At 42.7% G+C, this 18,270-nt stretch overlaps 1 protein-coding gene across 2 annotated transcripts in view; it reads left to right on the forward strand.

Moving 5' to 3' along the window:
- The window catches only part of SYNJ2 (synaptojanin 2), a 132,667-nt gene that overhangs the window by 52,717 nt on the left and 61,680 nt on the right, over window positions 1-18,270 (forward strand). For both annotated transcript variants that reach the window (XM_053294060.1, XM_053294051.1), the window contains 4 exons: window positions 10,695-10,778; window positions 12,101-12,162; window positions 15,152-15,248; window positions 16,889-17,061. In XM_053294060.1, the coding sequence (XP_053150035.1) occupies window positions 10,695-10,778; window positions 12,101-12,162; window positions 15,152-15,248; window positions 16,889-17,061 (416 nt within the window). The remainder of the gene's footprint in view (window positions 1-10,694; window positions 10,779-12,100; window positions 12,163-15,151; window positions 15,249-16,888; window positions 17,062-18,270) is intronic.

The following is an 18,270-nucleotide window of genomic DNA, read 5'->3' on the forward strand; positions in this document are numbered from 1 at the left end:
CCTTGTCTGAGACCTGGGAGAGTCACTGCCATTCAGATTAGACTATAATGAGCTAAATGCTTCAGTGGTGTAGCTTGGTATGTTTGCAGTGTTGTATGCTGTCGTGCATGGGTGAAAAAAGCTGCTGCTGCTGCTATTGTAACTACTACAAATATTTATTTACTGCTTTTCAACCCAAGTTCTCAAAGTAGTTTACTTAGAAAAATAGACAATAAGCAAGATGGTTCCATCTTCCAAAAGGCCCCACAATCTAAAAGGAAATAAGGTAGACATCAGCAGCAGCCACTGAAAATATGCTGTGCTGTGGTTGGATATGGCCAGTTGCTCTCACCTTGTTTAAGATAAAGAGAATCATCACTTTGAAAGATGCCTCTTGAATCATGGTTCTGAAGGCTTGGTGACTGTGCTCAGGGGTCAGCACATACCTGTACCTTACTCTGGTTTTGAAACTTTTCTCCCCTTCCCGAAGGTCAACAAGTACCTGAAAAATCCCATCTCTCTCTCTCTCTCTCTCTCTCTCTCTCTCTCTCTCTCTCTCTCTCTCTCTCTCTCTCTAAAAAACAGCCATCTAGCTCTGGGCACTTGCTAGTCTTGGCACATGCATTCAGCGTACTCAAAGAAGCTCAGAATGCCATCACGTTTGTGGAAGGATTGGAGCAGTTTGGTGTCTATAGCGGTTCTCATGGGGGAGGGTGGAGTGGTGCTGCTCTGGCCTGCCCTCTCTTGCTCTGTCGGCTATTCCAGCTTCCTCAATTCTAACTCTCTTTCCAGAGTAATAATTTGGGTGTGCGTATTACTTTTCTCCATTTTTTCAACTGCTTGTCTGGTGCATTGGGCTTCCATCTGTGCACACCAATATCCTTCATTTCTTGTTGGCTCTGAACTCATGGGCTCACTTTCTCAGTCTGTCTCCATGCTACCATCTTCTTCCTGGACCTGGTTGACTTTGACCAAAAGATGTGTGCTTTTGCAAAATAAAAACTCATCCACCTTTCCCTTTGGTTCCAAATCGTATATCTGTGTGTGCTCTTAGAGAACTCGGTTCGGATCCACAGCACTGCCAGCCATGTACGGAAACCCATTGGAGTTTGGGCAGTCTAATTCACTCACCCCCCACCCCCAGTAGTCGCTGCCACCACTCTCTGCTTCCAGAGAGAACTCAAGTTTGAGTGTGAACCAACGTTTGGAGGATTCCCTCTGTCTCTGCAGAGCAGAAGCCTGGCTTAGTTCGCTCCTTCAGTTAAATTTCACTTTAAGTAGTTCAACCAAGGTTTCAAGTTCCCTCCCTGGCTTCTCCAAGATAGGGCTGAGAGAGATTCCTGCCTGCAACCTTGGAGAAGCCACTGTCAGTCGGTGAAGACAGTACTTAGCTAGATAGACCAATGGTCTGATTCAGTATATGGCAGTTTCCTATGTTCCTAAGTGGTCAGCTTGTGGGGAAACGCAACTCCAGAGTCTCTGAACTACACATAAGAGGTGAGATCATTCTCTCTAAAATAATACTTTATTCGTCTACAGGAACCAAGGAGGGTTGGGGAGCAGATAGGTGCTGGGGAAAAATAAAGCAAAAGTTATTTTTAAATCCTAACTAAAGTCTAATGCAAAGCACTTACATACCTTGATGAAGGATGGTTCAGCCAGTAGATGGAAAAATAGCTGACACTTATCAGAGGAAATACACAACTTTTAAAAAGAGTTTCTTAGGCAAAGTTCCTGGAAGGGCAATGAGCCCCTTCCACCATTCATGATGCCATGAGGGCTCCGGTTGACAGTTCCTTGGCCAATGAGGAGGTGAGATGCCTTGGTGAGTAGAGGCACCTATGGGACTGATACCTGTCCATAGTTCAAAGATTTTCCAGTCACCGTCTCTGCAGGGTAGGTGAGGTGTGAAGTGTCTATTTCTCCTGTGCTAGACAGGATTAGGTGATTGGTAAATGGCAGGTCTGGCGGATGCTGTGGATGTGATCTCACTTGAAAATGATGGAGGCTTCAAAATGATGGAACCATCATGCACATGGTTCCTTGACAGGCAGTCTCTCAGTTAAGCTGGAAGCGGATTCAGTGCTGAGCTCAATAGAGCACACATCCTTTCATGCTCAATAGAGCACACATCCTTTCATGCTCAGCAACTGTCTTGATCAAATAAAATGGCACTTCAGAATGGCTGCAATCCAATTCAGTTTGGAGCATAGAAGCTCAGGAGGAAAATCCCTCCCTCTTCCTTAGTAGACTACTAGACAGTCAGCAATGAAGTAATAATTTGGCTGCTAATAATTCAGTGGAAAAAATGGTTTCCACTTGCTTCGTAATGATACGCTGGTTCTGCTCTTTCATGAATAAATGACACCCCAGGATTCTAGAAGCCAGGGGAAGGCTCTCTGACCCTTTTACATTGCATTCGTTCTGACATTTTTTACTGGTTTGAGGAGAGCAAGAAACAATTAGCTTTATCTCCAGGCAGCTCTTTTATGCATAAATGGTATTCCTTTGTCTCCCACTGAGTTAGCCTTCTGGCATTTCTGCTTTGCTGTGAGTCATCTTTAAAAAAAAATTTTTTTTTTGGTGGGCTTGCTTAGCAGTAGTGACTCATTACACAGGCAAAGAAAACAAGTCAATCTCTACGTCTTCTTTTCCTTTATAAACTGAAGCCAGCAGTCAGCCTTTTAACTTACTTAGTCATTTTAGTTTGACCTCTTTAGAGGAAATATGAAACCAGCAGGAGCAGGAAAAGCAGCAAACAGTGAGAAGAACTGAAAGAGGGAAGCCTGACAGTCAATATATGAAAATATATGTGGGGAGCATTTTCCTACTCATTGTGCTGCAAATGCTGTGGCAGAGGTTTTCGTGTCTTCTTCATATCCCCAGAAAGAGTCTAAGTGACACATTTTCATTCTGTCATATCCCAAGAGAAAAAAGAACCTCCTGTTTTTCTTTGGGATTTCTACTGGAAAAATTAAAAGTTAATTCAGTTTTTTCTCCCTTACCATGTGCTTAAAGCATTCCATTAATTCTTCCTCGCTGATAGGAATGTGAATTATTCCCCTGTTTGATTTGTGTGCCTGCAGAAGCATTTTATTCAGCAACTCTACTCTTCGCATGGTTAGAAAAACAAGTATTAAATATCCAAAAGTGGGTTTGTTTCTTTTTATAAGCTGGGAGGATTCCCACAAAACAAGTTGGTAGTTTTGGTTATTTTTTGCTCTATTTATAGCTACAGAATGATAGGGGTTAAAACCAAGTGAATAAAAAACAAGAAGTGGTGTGGATAATTCATTTGCCATTGTATTAAAAAAAAATTACATTGAATCAGTATTTTCCTTTTAGGGCAGCAGTTGCATCCAGTGTAGGCACTGAAGTGATGAACTGAATGAAGCACTTAAGTGAGCGCCTCAGGGTGGTCTACTAGGGCAACTCCACATATTATGATTGCTATGGGAAGTAGTGATGTTCCTTGCAGCAAATAAATATCATGTGGATGTTGTACATAAGTGTACAAGCATCTTTAAACATCAGTGTACACGTGTCTGGCAAACATTGCCCAGTCAAGTTTCCCAGAGACATGTGTTTAAAGATGTATGTTGTGTTTGCATGTTGTGTATTTGCTTTGGGAAATATCAGTGTAATTGTAGCAATTTCTGCAGTTGCCATTAGGTGGTCAGAACAAAACGTTAAACCTAGATATGGTCAAGGGGGTTGCCACAAATAGACCTGAAATGTCTCTTTTGCAAAGTCCATTGAAATAAAGGATAGAACCCGTGCCACTTGTTTCTGGCTAATGTAAAAGTTTCATTACAGCCCTTAAAACCACATATTCAGTTTTTGCTAGAAAGTTGATAATTAATGTGTCAGTTAGGAATGAGTAACCTAACATATGCCCTTTAGCTGTTCAAATACTAAAGTTTTGTAAGTAAATAAAAGATATTGAGGCTTAGGAGTGAGCCCAAACCGGTTCGGAAGCCATGCTGGAGGCCTCCAAACGGGTCTGGTTCCGAGCTGGCCCGGCGGCTTGGCACGGAGGGTGGTTGTAGCTTTAAGGGTGGGGGGGTAGTACTTATCCCCCCCCACCGCTCTTCCCCCTCTGGTGCTGTGGTTTTTAAAAAAGTTTCTGGGGCGGCAGCGTTCCTCCCTGCCGCCCCTGGCCCCGTCGTTAGCCTTCCAGTGCTCAAATACGCTACACGCATGCGCCCGTTCCGGCGCGCGTGCGCACTCGCCACCGCCGCCTGCGCGCTCCGTACACGTCACATGTCAATGTGTGACATGTACGGAGTGCGCATGGCAGTGGCAAGTGCGCACGTGCGCCGGAACGGGCGCATGCGTGTAGCGTATTTGAGCACTGGAAGGCTAACGACGGGGCCAGGGGCGGCAGGGAGGAACGCTGCCGCCCCAGAAACTTTTTTAAAAAACACAGCACCAGAGGGGGAAGAGCGGTGGGGGGGATAAGTACTACCCCCCCGCCCTTAAAGCTACAACCACCCCCTGTGCCCATCCGGACCGGTTTGGAGGCATGCACATCCCTATTGAGGCTGTTTTCACAAGCAGCCTGACCCAGCCTGTGGTTAGGCTGGACATTTCATATCATTACAGAATCATACTGATTGATGACATACAGTGTAAATAGTGTGAGTGAGGTTTTTGGACATGTCCAGCCAGCTTGGACATATAGTGCATTTCTAAAGAAATAAAAATAAAAAGCACAACACATGCTTCACAGTTCTCTCTCAGACCTTCTGGGTTGCAAATCAACTTGAGCATAGTGTGTGTGTGCGCGCGCATGCGCGCGCGCGCACACACACACACACACACACACTTGTTTGTGCCAGAGATTTTTGTAATTTTCTGCCATGAAACAAGCCACTTATAGGACTTTTTGATGGGGTTTTTAAATTCAAAAAAATGTTTAAAAAGCCAACAATTTGTCCAGTCCACTTCAATTTAAATATACATATTCCTCCCACCCTGCCCTACATCTCTGCTCAATACCAAAGCCCTATGGCAAGCCAATCCCTAAATATTCAAGAGGGGGGGGAATAACCACAAAAAGGAAATCACATCATATCTCCATTATTAAGGCTGGTCTGGGCTGTGCAGAGGGTGTGCAGAGAGCTGTGGTGGGCAAGGGCAGCCAGCACTAGACACTCTGCCTGCCTCCTTCCTTCCTTCCTGAGCTTCAGGCTTCAGCGAGGCCTGGATGGAGACTATTCACACACGCATGCAAAACCGGGCTAAGAAAGCCCAGCCTGGTTTTGTGCGCATGTATGTAGCACTGGGATCGGACTGATTCCCACAGCAAACCCACTTGTGGAGCCTCCATCCAAAATGAGATTAGGAGAGCAAGCACTCTCTAAACCTCATTTTTGGGGTCATTTGTCCGCCACGGTTGACACACTGTGGTGCTCTTGGGGAGGGAGGATCCCCATAACACACCGCACAACGAGCTCCAGGCGGGCGGAGCCAATGCAGGGTGATGCGCCCTGGCAACCTGACTCTTGGAGCTACTGGCAGCAGCCAGTGCTCATCTGGGCAGGCAATCTGCCTGTCCAAGGGAAGAAAACTGATCGTCTGTCGGAAGGTGAGCTCTTCAGGGCTTCTTCCCCGCAAGCCCTATTGTCATTTCTTATTGCTTGTGAGAAACTGCTCACAGTTTGTGTTTTTAGAAATTCACCTAAAAAGGTAATGTGTTAAATGGACCTATAGGATTACAGGCTATAAAACTGAAAATGTAGAGATCGTTAGTGGAAAGGAACCAACAGGTCTCATGGTTTTTATATTAATGTCATGTTTTCCAAATCTGTCTCAGCATTTTAAATGAGGGGCTTTAAACATGTTTGCTGTTTTGAGATTATCCACAGTAAGATTTCTGACTAAATGGAAGATGAACTTGGTGAGATGGGGCTTGCCCATAATGAGTAGCCACATTAATAAGGTCCCTTAACTAAGTGCAAATAGAATATGCAAATTAGCTGTGGTCTCCGGGTTCACATTTCCTTTCCAATGTGGTGCTGAACAAGTTACCTGACCATGTGCTGAGCGATACAGCATGGTTATAAAAGAAAGTTCTTGGATGACTTCTCTGATACCTTTTCTGTGTTGGATTCTGGGAAGTTCATTATGCTGAACAATGACACCAGTATAATGTATCACAGGTGGAAATGGGCCAGGATTTCATTGCTAAATATAGGCCAGCACAGTAAGTTTGCCTTTGTCCTGTGGCTTCCAGGGTCATGTCATATATTTAGGCTTAGGTGGCCTGAATTAGGATATAGGTGTTGGAAAAGCAAACTGCCTTTAGATTTTTAATTTATAAGCAGCAGTGCCCGTTACAAAATATATTTTTCTATTCATGTTTACAAATGTAAAAGACGTGCTCAGGAAAGGAACAAAATAGTGAAAAAGTGTCTTGGGAAAGAACATCAAGTTATTAATCTCAACTGAAGTCACAGTAATAGACCTCAGACATTTTATTACAGAACACAGTGCCAAGCCACAATATGTGATCAAAGAAAATAATGGATGTTGTGTTTGTAGCTGATCCATTCAGCTGGTATTGTCACTGGTCACAAGATGTGATAAAATCTCCAGTAGCTAAACAGTATGAGAGTATCCGTACATGTATGTACACCAGGAATAGCTATCCTTTCAACACTGACTCCTGTGTCATTAATAGTTGCATGAAAGAGGGAATTGTTGCAAGTGCAGCTTCTCATGTCACAGTTTGTCAAATTTGAAAAGTTGTGGGAACTCCCTCATCTACATGACTATTAAATCTACACAAGTCCTAATTTTGAAAGGTGGACCATCCCCAGACTACATTCTGCCAGTACCAATTCAACAGCAAGTGAGTTGCTAGATCTGTTTAGCTGTGTACATATAACACATCATCTTAACTGTGACTCTAATATTCTATCGTATCGGGGAATGCAATTAATTATCATGTTGTTTTTGCCTACATCTCTCAGCTGGACCCACCAGTATTCTCAATACAGCACCAGCACAGACTTGTAGGCTGGGGAGCAAGTTGCTGTAGTCTGTATAGACTTCCTCTACAGGACCCCTGTCTGTTTTGGGTTTGAGTTCTGAGGGTTTGCACATGGTGCAGGGCAATAGGGGCAGACTGGAGTTCCCATTCGTTCACCAACCATCAAGCTCCCCAATAATCTCATTGCCTAAGCTGATGGAAGTGGTCTCAGATATGGTATTGAGGACCTCACTTTTTGTTGAGGTCCTTCCACATTTTGCTGAGGGACTTCCACATTCAAGTTAAGGCTGCCTTATCTGGGTGGCTCAGGAGTTAATGACCACTGTGACAACCATGAGGCTGTCCCAATATGCTATCAGTCCAACATATGTAGTGGCCTACATTCTTGATTATTTGAACGTTGTCATTCTTTAGCAGAGGAATTTCAAAGTAAAACTAGCGTGACACAGCTTTATTAAAATTTATCAAGGCATGTCATTGGATTTGCATGAGACTGAATCAGAATTATGTGTTCCTATCACATTACAGTTCTAATTAACTTAGGCTAAGTTAGAAGAATGTTGTTAACAATTGCCCCAAATGTGAATTGTCACCATGCTTAGCTTATTTACATAGAATTGTCAGACTGTATCTCTTATATTTCATGATCATTTGCCTTCACTGTTGACCTCCCCTCCCCCCACACCTATGTGTTTATATATGCATACACGCACATACAAACAAATCTACCAAATAAGGATAAGGGATGTGCATGAACTGGTTCGTGCACTCCCGGGAGTTGGGGGGAGGGCCTTTAAGGGGCAGGGAGGGTGCCCTTACCTGTCCCACTGCTTTCCCCCCACTGGTGCTCTCCCCAAAAGCATTGGCATGGGGCTGCAGTGTACCCCCCTACAGCCCTGGTCAGCGTTGTACCAGAAATGGCTGACGTGTGCGCGCGCACATTGGCCATTTTCAATTTGACGCTGACCGGGGCTGCAGGGGGGTACACTGCAGCCCAGCGCCAATGCTTTTGAGGAGAGCACCAGCGGGGGGGGGGGGAGCGGGGGGGGTAAGGGCACCCTCCTTGCCCCTTAAAGGACCGGCTCCCCCGCCTCCGAACCAGCTTGAATGCCAGACTTTCAAACCAGTTTGGCACTCCAGAAAAGGAGCGCTGAACCAGTTTGTGCGCATCCCTATTAAGGATAACATTTCATGCATCTGATGACATGGACTGTAGGCCTTTAAAGCTTATGCTTCAGTAAATTGTCTTTAAGGTGCGACAAGACTGCTCTTTTTGTTTGTTTGTTTGTTTGTTTGTTTGTTTGTTTGTTTGTTTGTTTTTTAGCTCTTGGCTTGGTATTCTTAATTGGGCAAGAACAGAACATACTTTATTTCAGTCATTGACCAGAAACTAATTGGGCAAGAAGATGGCCAGGATTAGGGACTTCTCTTCAATTTCCTTGTCGTGGCCAGACTGGTGATAAACTTTAAACTTACAGTGACTATTCCCCTCCTCAGGGATGGTGGTCCTCTTAGTGTTCCCTCTAAGGCATGCACTCACACACTTCTTTATGTCCACTCAGTTAATTTTAGATTCTACTCCAGGTTTAATTAGGAAGGTCCCACTCTGAATGCATGTGCGCTGACGCTACCTTGATACTGCCGCCCAGAAGAAAACTCATTCCACACACAGATGAAAAAAATTAGAGAGAGCACTGGATGGTGGACCTATTAGAATGGTCTGCCACAGAGGTTAATGGATTTCTGAGTGTGCTTGGGGAGTTTCCAGCTGGCATTGTTGGCACTCCTGTCAGAGCTCTAATTGCTCTGGGAAATGGAGATGACTCAGTAGAGGACCTAGTTGCTCCTAAACTCCCTCTTCCAGTAAGCAGAGCACAGTTGGCCCCCTGGTTTACTTGGGAAGCTGGGGTTATGAATTAGGTAGGGAGATGAGAATATCAGTAGGGCAAAATATGTTGGCTGGCATCCAGACTAACAAAGTGCGGGTGCTACATGTGGCATACCGGTGTTGCAAATGGTTTTGAATAACACAGCACAAGCGTGCAAGGGTATTTGTTAATTTCAACTACTTCCCCTTTCCTTGGAAGTGCTCTGTGCCACCCAAAAATATGTTCTTGAGGATTACGGTGTCAAAATTCTGCCCCTGTCCCTTGCATGGTTGTCAATATTGTGTTAGCAATTTAGCAGCAGCACCAGCGCTTCTCACAAAGCTTTGTTAATCTGGCTCACTTGTTGGCCAATGTGAATCTAACCAAACACCATTTAGAACTCATTATCAAGTCTACTGTGTGGCAGCGATAGAGCCATAAGAAACATTTTGCCGTTGTTACATTTGCACAGTGCTCTGCAGTGGGGAAATGATTTGATTTTCAAGCCAGAGGTTGCCGGTTCGAATCCCTGCTGGTATGTTTCCCAGACTATGGGAAATACCTATATAGGGCAGCAGCGAGATAGAAAGATGCTGAAAGGCATAATCTCATACTGTGCAGGAGGAGGCATTGGTAAACCCCTCCTGTATTCTACCAAAGAAAAACCACAGGGCTCTGTGGCCGCCAGGAGTCGAAACTGACTCAATGGCACACTTTACCTTTACCCTGACTGAGCTCTTTCAAGTGATTCAGAGACTTTTGCAACTTGACCCACAAGCAAATGTGAAAGAACCCTCAGAGGCCTGCGGGGACATAGCATTTTTAGAATAAAATTCTTTGAATTATTTATCTTGATTTAGGATGCTATCAGTCCTTCAGTTCAGTCTAGGAATGTGGCCAGAACACTGCCTAGTCCTGTGTTGGATGAATTTAAGTCTGAGGGACATGGACAAGGTGCTTGGAGAAGTGTAATCAGCCATATTTGCTTCACCCTCATCCCTTTTGGCTGAAAACATTTGGTAGAAGGAGGTTGATTGGTTAGGTCCATGAGGGTAATCTTTGCGAGAGAGGGAGAGAGACAGACAGAGAAGGAGACCCAGCTACCTTGAAGGAGGCAGTTGTGAAACCATTCATGAAGAATCCGCTTGATCCTGAGGAATGTACTTACAATCTGCCAGTTGCAAACATCCCCTTCTTCGGTAAGGTGCTTGAACAGGCAGGTGTCATACAATTTCAGACACTCCTGAAAGCAGGGCTGTCCTTAGAGTGCCCTGGCGGGGCCCAGAGCAAATCAGCCGGTGTGGGGCCCCCTTCCAGTTAATTCTAATGGGGGTTAAAAGAGCAGGGCCTGGGGCAGTCGCCCTGCTTGCCATGCCTTAAGGACAGCCCTGCCTGAAAGAGACTGATTATCTGGATCAATTTTTATCTGGTTTGGGGTCTGGTTTTGGCACATAAACTGCTTTGGTTTCTACTTGCATGTCTCTTCAGTTCCAAGCAAATATCTTTTTCTTTTCCCAGACTTTTAAAACTCTTCTAATTCAGATACTTTTTCAAAACTCTTCTAATTCAGACCTAACAGCTTTAGGCTGTTATTGTGCTACCTGCTGTTTTTATTCTTAGTGTTATTGTGATGATAACTGTTGGATGCCCTGTTAATATTTATATTGAAAGGCAGGGCAGAAAATTGTTAAATAAATGAAGAGAAATATCTGTGAATTTGGCAATAGTTTACAGTCAACTTTTAAACTGATGTCTAGTCTATGTCTTAAAGCCATTTAGTAAGTCATGTGGTTAAGAAATTCTAATAAATTGCATTAATCTGATGATACATTATTTCCTTATTTCTGCAGACAATCTATTTGGACACTGATATCTCTTCCTTTGTTCAAATCAGAGGTTCAGTTCCATTGTTTTGGGAGCAACCTGGTCTTCAGGTAAATAATCTAAAGCAGAAATGGGTACGAGGTCTAGTGCTCTGCTAAGGTCTCTAGTACACTTAAATAAGGCAGTATTTAATAACTTAATAATTCAAAGTTCTTCGGTTACAATCCTTAACATATTTGCTAGAATACTGCTCATCAAAGAAAATGGGACTTACTTCCAAGTAAACATACATAGAATTGTACTGCTAGGGCCAAACTGGACATAACGGGCCAACATCCTGATGATGCACATGCACAGCACTAGCAATTCTGCTACTGAGCTTTGTGGCCCTCAGGGACCTATTTCCAGGTTGCACTGAGTGCTTCCAGAGGAGGGGGAATTGGTGAACATCACTCCGCTGTGTGAGCATCTTCTCTTCAGAAGTCCGGTTGGTAGCACTGCATGCACAGTTTTTAACTGCACTTTTTTGTGTACTCTTTTTGGCTGTAGTGTTGGGATGTCAGCTATTGTTTGCTTATTTTTTATTTTATTTGATTCCACAGGTGATTCCACAGGTGGCTCAGGGCGGTTTACATTAAAATCAGAAATACAAACAATTAAAATAAAAAAACCCAATTTAAAATATATTAAAACCAGGCTAAAAAGATGGGTCTTTAAGGTTCCCCTGAAGGCCTCCAATGAAGACAGTCCTCTTATATCCACAGGGTGCGTGTTCCACAACCTAAGGTTGACAACAGAGAAGGCCCTCTCCTGGGTTGCAATGAGATGAAACAGTGGCACCCAAAGACAGACCTCTCCTGATGATCTCAGTGAGCAGTGGGATCATCAGGAGGGGTCCATCTTTGTGTGCCACCGGTTTGCCCTTCTATTCCCCCTGCCCCCGCTTTAATATAGTGTCTGCAGGGCTCCCCTGATCTGGATTGGGACTGGAATAGGAAGATGGGACAGTGGGTGTTAATCCTTTCCCCTTGTGCAGTGGTCCGGAAGACAATTGCTCCCTTCTAAAGCTGCTATGGGAAGGAAACTTCCATGGGCATTACACATTACAGTTGGGAAACACTGGTGTTCCCTTTAGCAAATTTGTAAGGTAGTCTGCATTCACAGGTGGCTCAAACAATTTGCCTCATGTGTTTGTGGAGAATCACTTTGGGAGCCTCTGGGAGGCTACAGTTGGCTACAAAAAGGAGTGAAAGCATTATGAATGTGTGTTCACTTGTCAGTGTTGTTTGCTAATAAAATCTGTATTTTATGTTCTGAGTACGTATGTGGGTGCTAAGTGATAATAAAGGAATGTTTCCTTTGAAAAAGGGAGACATCTAGTGATTCGTGTTAAAAGCATTGTTTCCTTTTATTGTCCTTATTATCCACTTAGGTTGGCTCCCGTCACTTGAAACTTTCCAGAGGCTTGGAAGCTAATGCTCCTGCTTTTGACAAGTATGTTTAATTACAATACCACTGCAAACTTGATAAAGTTAAATGTCACTGCTTCATCTTAGGTATCCCAGAACACCCACATGGTTCCACATCGTTCTTTCTTCAAGTCCCTCCTCGAAAGCAATCTTTTATGTAAAGCCTTTTGCTTAATCTCTTATGATTAGTGCAGCCATAGCCTTTGACCATGGCTAAGAGATCAAAGTTGGACTCTGGAATCACCCTCCATCCCTCTCCTCTTGTACATTAACTCTGCTGCAGGTCATTATGTCTGCCCCTGGCTTTGGAGCAAGGAGAAGTGGTGGAGAAGACTCCATGTGTCATCACCAGCACTTCTGATAGGGAATGAGAAGCAGAAGAAACAGCCATCTACATTGTGGCTATTATACCATATGAAGATTGTAGGGTTCCTAGGTTTCCTGAGAGGATTGTTTTTAACCAGAGTTTAGGGGTCTACTCGTGATGGCCCCAATTCAATAGCATGATAGATATAGATATAAGTTTATTTGGTCATTGACCAGCAAACATTTACAATAAACCAGTACATATTTTACAAATAATGTAACAAAATCTGGCCATAACAGAAATATCAGTGTCCACATTAGTTAAAAGAAAATTTAAATAAAATTCATCAGACCGGCCAGGCAAATTATCTAACACAGGAGATATAAGTCTTAAACGGGGTTCACTATAAAAATCACAATAAAGAATAACATGTGAGGTGGATTCTATAACCCCTTTGCCACATGGGCAAAGTCGTAAAATAGCGGAACTCCCTTAAACCTGCCATCCAATACTGCTGTAGGAAGAACATTTAAACGCGCTAAAGTGAAGGCTCGTCTAAATTTAGGGACAAGCACCACATCAAAGTACTTAGCTGATTTAAGATTAATAGCTTGACTCCCTAAGTATAAACCCTGCTTGAGCCATGCATCTTCTTGTTGAACTTCTATATCCAGGACACGTTGCTTAACTAACTTCCTGGCTTGCTCAATTCCAACAGTATGCAAATCCTCTACGGAGAGGCCAAAAAACGAAAATTTACTCAACACAGCTCGTTTCCAGCTCGAATTAAAACCATCATTCATAGCCAAAGAGGCTAAAATCGCCTGTCCAAAACTCAATTTTAACCAAAATAAAAAAATGCAGCGCCAGTATAAGGATTCCAACCTATTAAGCCCAACTTCTCTTCTGATGACAGCATTCGGAGCACAACACGGTACTCGCAAAATGCATCTAATAAATTTAGTCTGGATAGCCTCCAATAGGGCAAAATTGCTTGCAGGTCCCAGTTGGGCTCCATAGAAGAGCTAATAATAATAATAATAATGCCTATATTCTGCGACAATATCTATAACAACAGCAACAACACTGACAATAAAATTCAGCCATCCCAGGTCCTTGGGAAGGACTCGATGTCTGGATAAAACAAACCAGTCAGTAACACCTGTCTGACTCTGTAAAATAAAATAATAATTTGATTTCTAGACGGCCCTTCCAAAAATGGCTCAGGGTGGTTTACATAGAGAAATAATAATTAAATAAATAATATGGATCCCTGTCCCCAAAGGGCTCACAATCTAAAAAGAAACATAAGAGAGACACCAGCAACAGTCACTGGAGGTACTGTGCTGGGGGGTGGAGAGGGCCAGTTACTCTCCCCCTGCTAAATAAAGAGAATCACCACATTAAAAGGTGCCTCTTTGCCAAGTTAGCAGGGGGCAAAGGCAGTACTTTAGCTGTAATAAAGTCTCACTGTCGCAGGTATAAAAGCAGCACCATGTGTAAAATGATAAGATTTGATCTTATTTACAACCAATTGAGCAGACTGCCTGATGGAGTTAAAATGGGCATTTCTAGAGCCAACAGAGTGAAATGTAATTCCTAAATATTTAAAGGAATTAACCTGCTCAATCTTGTGTCCTTGTATGGACCAATTATAACGCCTAGCTCGCTTGGCGAACACTAAGACTTTAGTCTTACTATAGTTTATTTCAATAGATTCTTGGTTACAAAATAATGAGAAGAGTCTTAGGGCACGCTTTAAGGCCTACAGGTGTCTGCGACATAATAGCCATGTCATCCGCATATAATAATATGGAGACGTGCCTATCAGCTAACTTTGGTGAATGAATAGAAAGGGTGGACAAACAAGTAACCACAGAATTAACATAGATGTTGAACAAAGTAGGAGCAAGTATACAGCCCTGACGTACTCCTCTAAAAGTTTGCATGTTCTTTCAATAAAATTTGAAGTATTGATATGGGGGAAGTGAGTTAGTTTTGCTGCTAAAGTTTACCACTTTATTTTAGTGGTAGTGCAAGGGAGGACTCAGCTTCTAAAGAAGTAAAAAATAAAACTCAATAACAGATCACAAAATGGCTCTGGAATGGTGAGAGAAAGAATTGCATGTCGCTAGTAATGCCACAGACACTGTCCAATAGGTGCCCCGACATTTGTGCAACCACATTTCAGGCAATGCTTGGAAGAGCAGTAGATGCATCAGCTGAGGGAAGAATGACATTTCTAGCAAAAAACAAACCCAAATAAACCCACATGAGAGAGTTCTTGAGTTAGCACCAGTGCTGCAGGCTATCTTAAACAAAGATGTCTGAATTCCCCCAACAAAAGAGTACCAAACTGCACATTTATTCCAAATGCACCACAGGAAATTTGTTACACCAAAGAAACTTTGTCCATCTGTACTGGGCACTGTTCTTTCCTTTCATTCACTCACTTAACCTTTTAGGAACTTTTGAAGCCAGGGAAGTGCCAGAAGACTGTGTGCAAGTTGATTGGGTTATTGGAGTAGCTGAAGATGCCACAGACAGAGCAACTTCTAGAAGAGGGTCAGGCTGCTCTAAGGGTGTCCAAAGAAATGTGGTGTAATTTACAAGGCAGCCACTAGCCTTTCTTTCATGCATTTAAAGTGGAATTCTAGTGTGAACCTAATATGTATTAAACCAAAGCAACCTGTTGCTACTTTTGCAGGCATATGATGCTTCTGAAAGAACAATATGGCAAGCAAGTGATAGTTAATCTCTTAGGAAGCAAAGGAGGAGAGGATGTCCTCAACAGGGCTTTCAAGGTAAAAACAAAGAGCAAAACCATTTTGCTAACTTCCTCTGTGCTCAGAGTCTTGCGCATCATGGCAAGAACAAATCTCTCTTCATCGGAATTTAGGCATCTGGCCAGCAGAGATCAGAGAGACCTTTTATTTTTTTAAATCATTAGTGTTATAATAGTGTTTCTTGTAACTGAGAGGCATAGGCTGTAATCCTGTGTAAACTTACCTGGGAATAAGCGCCGTTGAACACAGTGTGCACTGTTTGCGAATCTTGTGCAAATAAACTCTTAGTAGCTTGCTAAAAACAGCAAGTGCCTGTTCTGGTGAAGTTTTAACAATTATAATCACAATTCCAATTAATATTATTATTAATGAATGGCAGTCTTACCATTTCCTTGAGGTTGATCAAAGCTTCCCAGGGAAGGATTCTTCCACTGAAAGCATCAATTACTAGATTGTACTCCAGATATTTTAAAGAGGTTTTTTTAAAAAAAGCCTTTGGATTTCCACTCATGTTTGTCACAGAAAAAAGAAATTAAGTCTTTTCATCTCTCAATAATATCTATAATTTTTGTCAGAGAGAATAATTTGTAATTTCTTTGTGGTGTTAACAATTAACGCAGCTGCAGAACTGGGTACAATGCTTTGAACAATGACTCCCACTGAGATAGTAATGGTTTAGTCTGATGTAATTTTGAAGTACGCTACCAAGTGCAGCTGTCTGTAAATAGACGCTGAAGTGTGGGTAGTTACCAAAGAAACCGATCTGACGGCAGTAACAAAACAAGGATGCATGCTTCTCACCCAGTCATATTATATGCAGCCTTTACATAGTCAGTGCTAAAGCACCTATTCTTTTGAATTTATTTTGGAACTTGCCCATTGAACTATGAAACGAGTCTGACGATAGTGCTAATGCAAGTGAAGAAAACAATATGATTGTTCCTCAAAGGACAGGCAGAATTGCAGTAATAAGTCTAACATTTCTGTCCTCAACGTTTCCACCAGTGTTGTTTGCCTGTAGCACCCATTTATCATAGTGCTTTGTGATGTGCTGGTGGAATGTCAGCATGACTTTCTTTACAGACAAGAGCATTGTTGGGTTGTGTGCCTGTGGAGTGTCTGTCATGTGATGTCACATAAAAGATTGATAGTTGTGTGCCCTTGTGATGCAGCTGAACAGCAATCTGTGTTTTGTACTTACAAAACACATTCCCTTATAACTGCCTCTTATATGGGCTGTGCGATAGAGAAAAAATTAAATGAAAATTGCAAAGGCAATGAAATATGCAAATATTTATAATATAAAAAACAAACGGTTGATCTATCTTGCTGTACCAGCTCAAAAGTACTTTTAAAAGGGTATTTCTGTTTCTTGGGGGGAAATGTTTTGGACAAAAGAATGAAATGAATTATATTTAATAATAATCAGTGGATTCATTGCTAACATCGCGACTATGGAGCTACCTTGCACTAAACCCATCTGTGTCAGTATTGTCTATTCTGATAGCAGTTCTCCGGGATTTCTGGCAGCGATCTTTTCCAGTTGGAAATACCAGGGATTTCACCAGCAGTTCAATGAATATTGTCACAATGTTTCTGTGGATGAATGAACAAAAGAGGAATTTTATCTCTTTTTTTTTTTATTATTTTGGAAACAGAAATTGCTATGGGCATCATCCCATGCAGCAGACACCCCTATGATTAATTTTGATTACCACCAGTTTGCTAAAGGTGGGAAAATGGAGAAGCTGGAGAATTTACTGGGCCCCCAGCTAAAGTTGCACTGGGAAGAATTCGGGGTCTTCACAAGGGGCAGGAATGCAAGTCCCCGGTGAGTGCTGCAGCCCCTTGACCCCAGGCTTATGCTTTGCTTTCCTTTGTCAAGTTTCTCATGTTCAGTTATGGGTTGCTTGCTTGTTGTATGACTTGCTTGCAAACTAATTGATATGCTGACGACTCTTGAGGTTATTTGAGCTGGCAAGGTTTCACTTTTACATATGGGATAATTAATTCAAAATGGAAAAAGGCTGAGAAGACGTGATTGGGAGGCCTTAATTAGATTGGCTCCACCATAGACTCTTTTAGTAGCTTTAGGTGAGTCACTGTCTCAGCCTCATTTCCCCATTTGTATAAGAATGATTGACATGGCATTATCTTCATTAAGGCATTACTCTTTGTTGTATATTAATAATCTCTTGCAGTCAGATCCTATGCATATTTACTCAGAAGAAAGTTGGTTTAAATTGGACTTATTCCCAAATAGGTGTGCACAGCCATAGAGTGCAAAGTGCTTCCACAATATAACTTCAGCCTTAAAAGTATCATCTGGATAAGAATTATTCCTGCTTTACAACTGGGGAACTAAGGCTGAGAAACAGGGAGATTATCCAAGGCTACTCAGTGGCTAAAAGGCTGAGCAGGCTTGTTATGAGGATCATAGATGAAATATCATAAAGCTTGTTGCATATTAAAAGTGTTATGCACCTAGACCCCAATCTAGGTCTAGTTGCAGCCCACTAATTGCACAGAACAACTAATGGTCTGGGTAGGGAGGCACATCCTCATGTGTCCTGTTGATAGGGGCATAGGAAGCTGCCTTCTACTGAGTCAGACCACTGGTCCATCTAGCTCAGCATTGTCTACACAGACTGACAGTGGCTTCTCCAAAGTTGCAGGCAGGAATCTTCTCAGCCCTATCTTGGAGATGCCAAGAAGGGAACTTGGAACCTTCTGCATGCAAGCATGCAGGTTCTCTCCCCAGAGCAGCCCCATCCTCTAAGGGGAACATCTTGCAATGTTCACACATGTAGTCTCCCTTTCAAATGCAAATCAGGGTTTTAGCAAAGGGGACAATTCATGGGCTTAGCAAAGGGGGCTTAGCAAAGGAGACAATTCATGCTTGCTACCACAAGACCAGCTGTCCTTGCTAGGTTGCACCTAGGTTTGTGCCTAGATCCTAGGTGCACATCAAAATGTATATCTGTATTGACTGTGCAAATGTCTTTGGTACATGGATCTCCTTTGTTGGACTGGGACAAGT

The sequence above is a fragment of the Hemicordylus capensis genome, chromosome 1, assembly GCF_027244095.1.
Source record: "Hemicordylus capensis ecotype Gifberg chromosome 1, rHemCap1.1.pri, whole genome shotgun sequence".
Lineage (NCBI taxonomy): Eukaryota > Metazoa > Chordata > Lepidosauria > Squamata > Cordylidae > Hemicordylus > Hemicordylus capensis.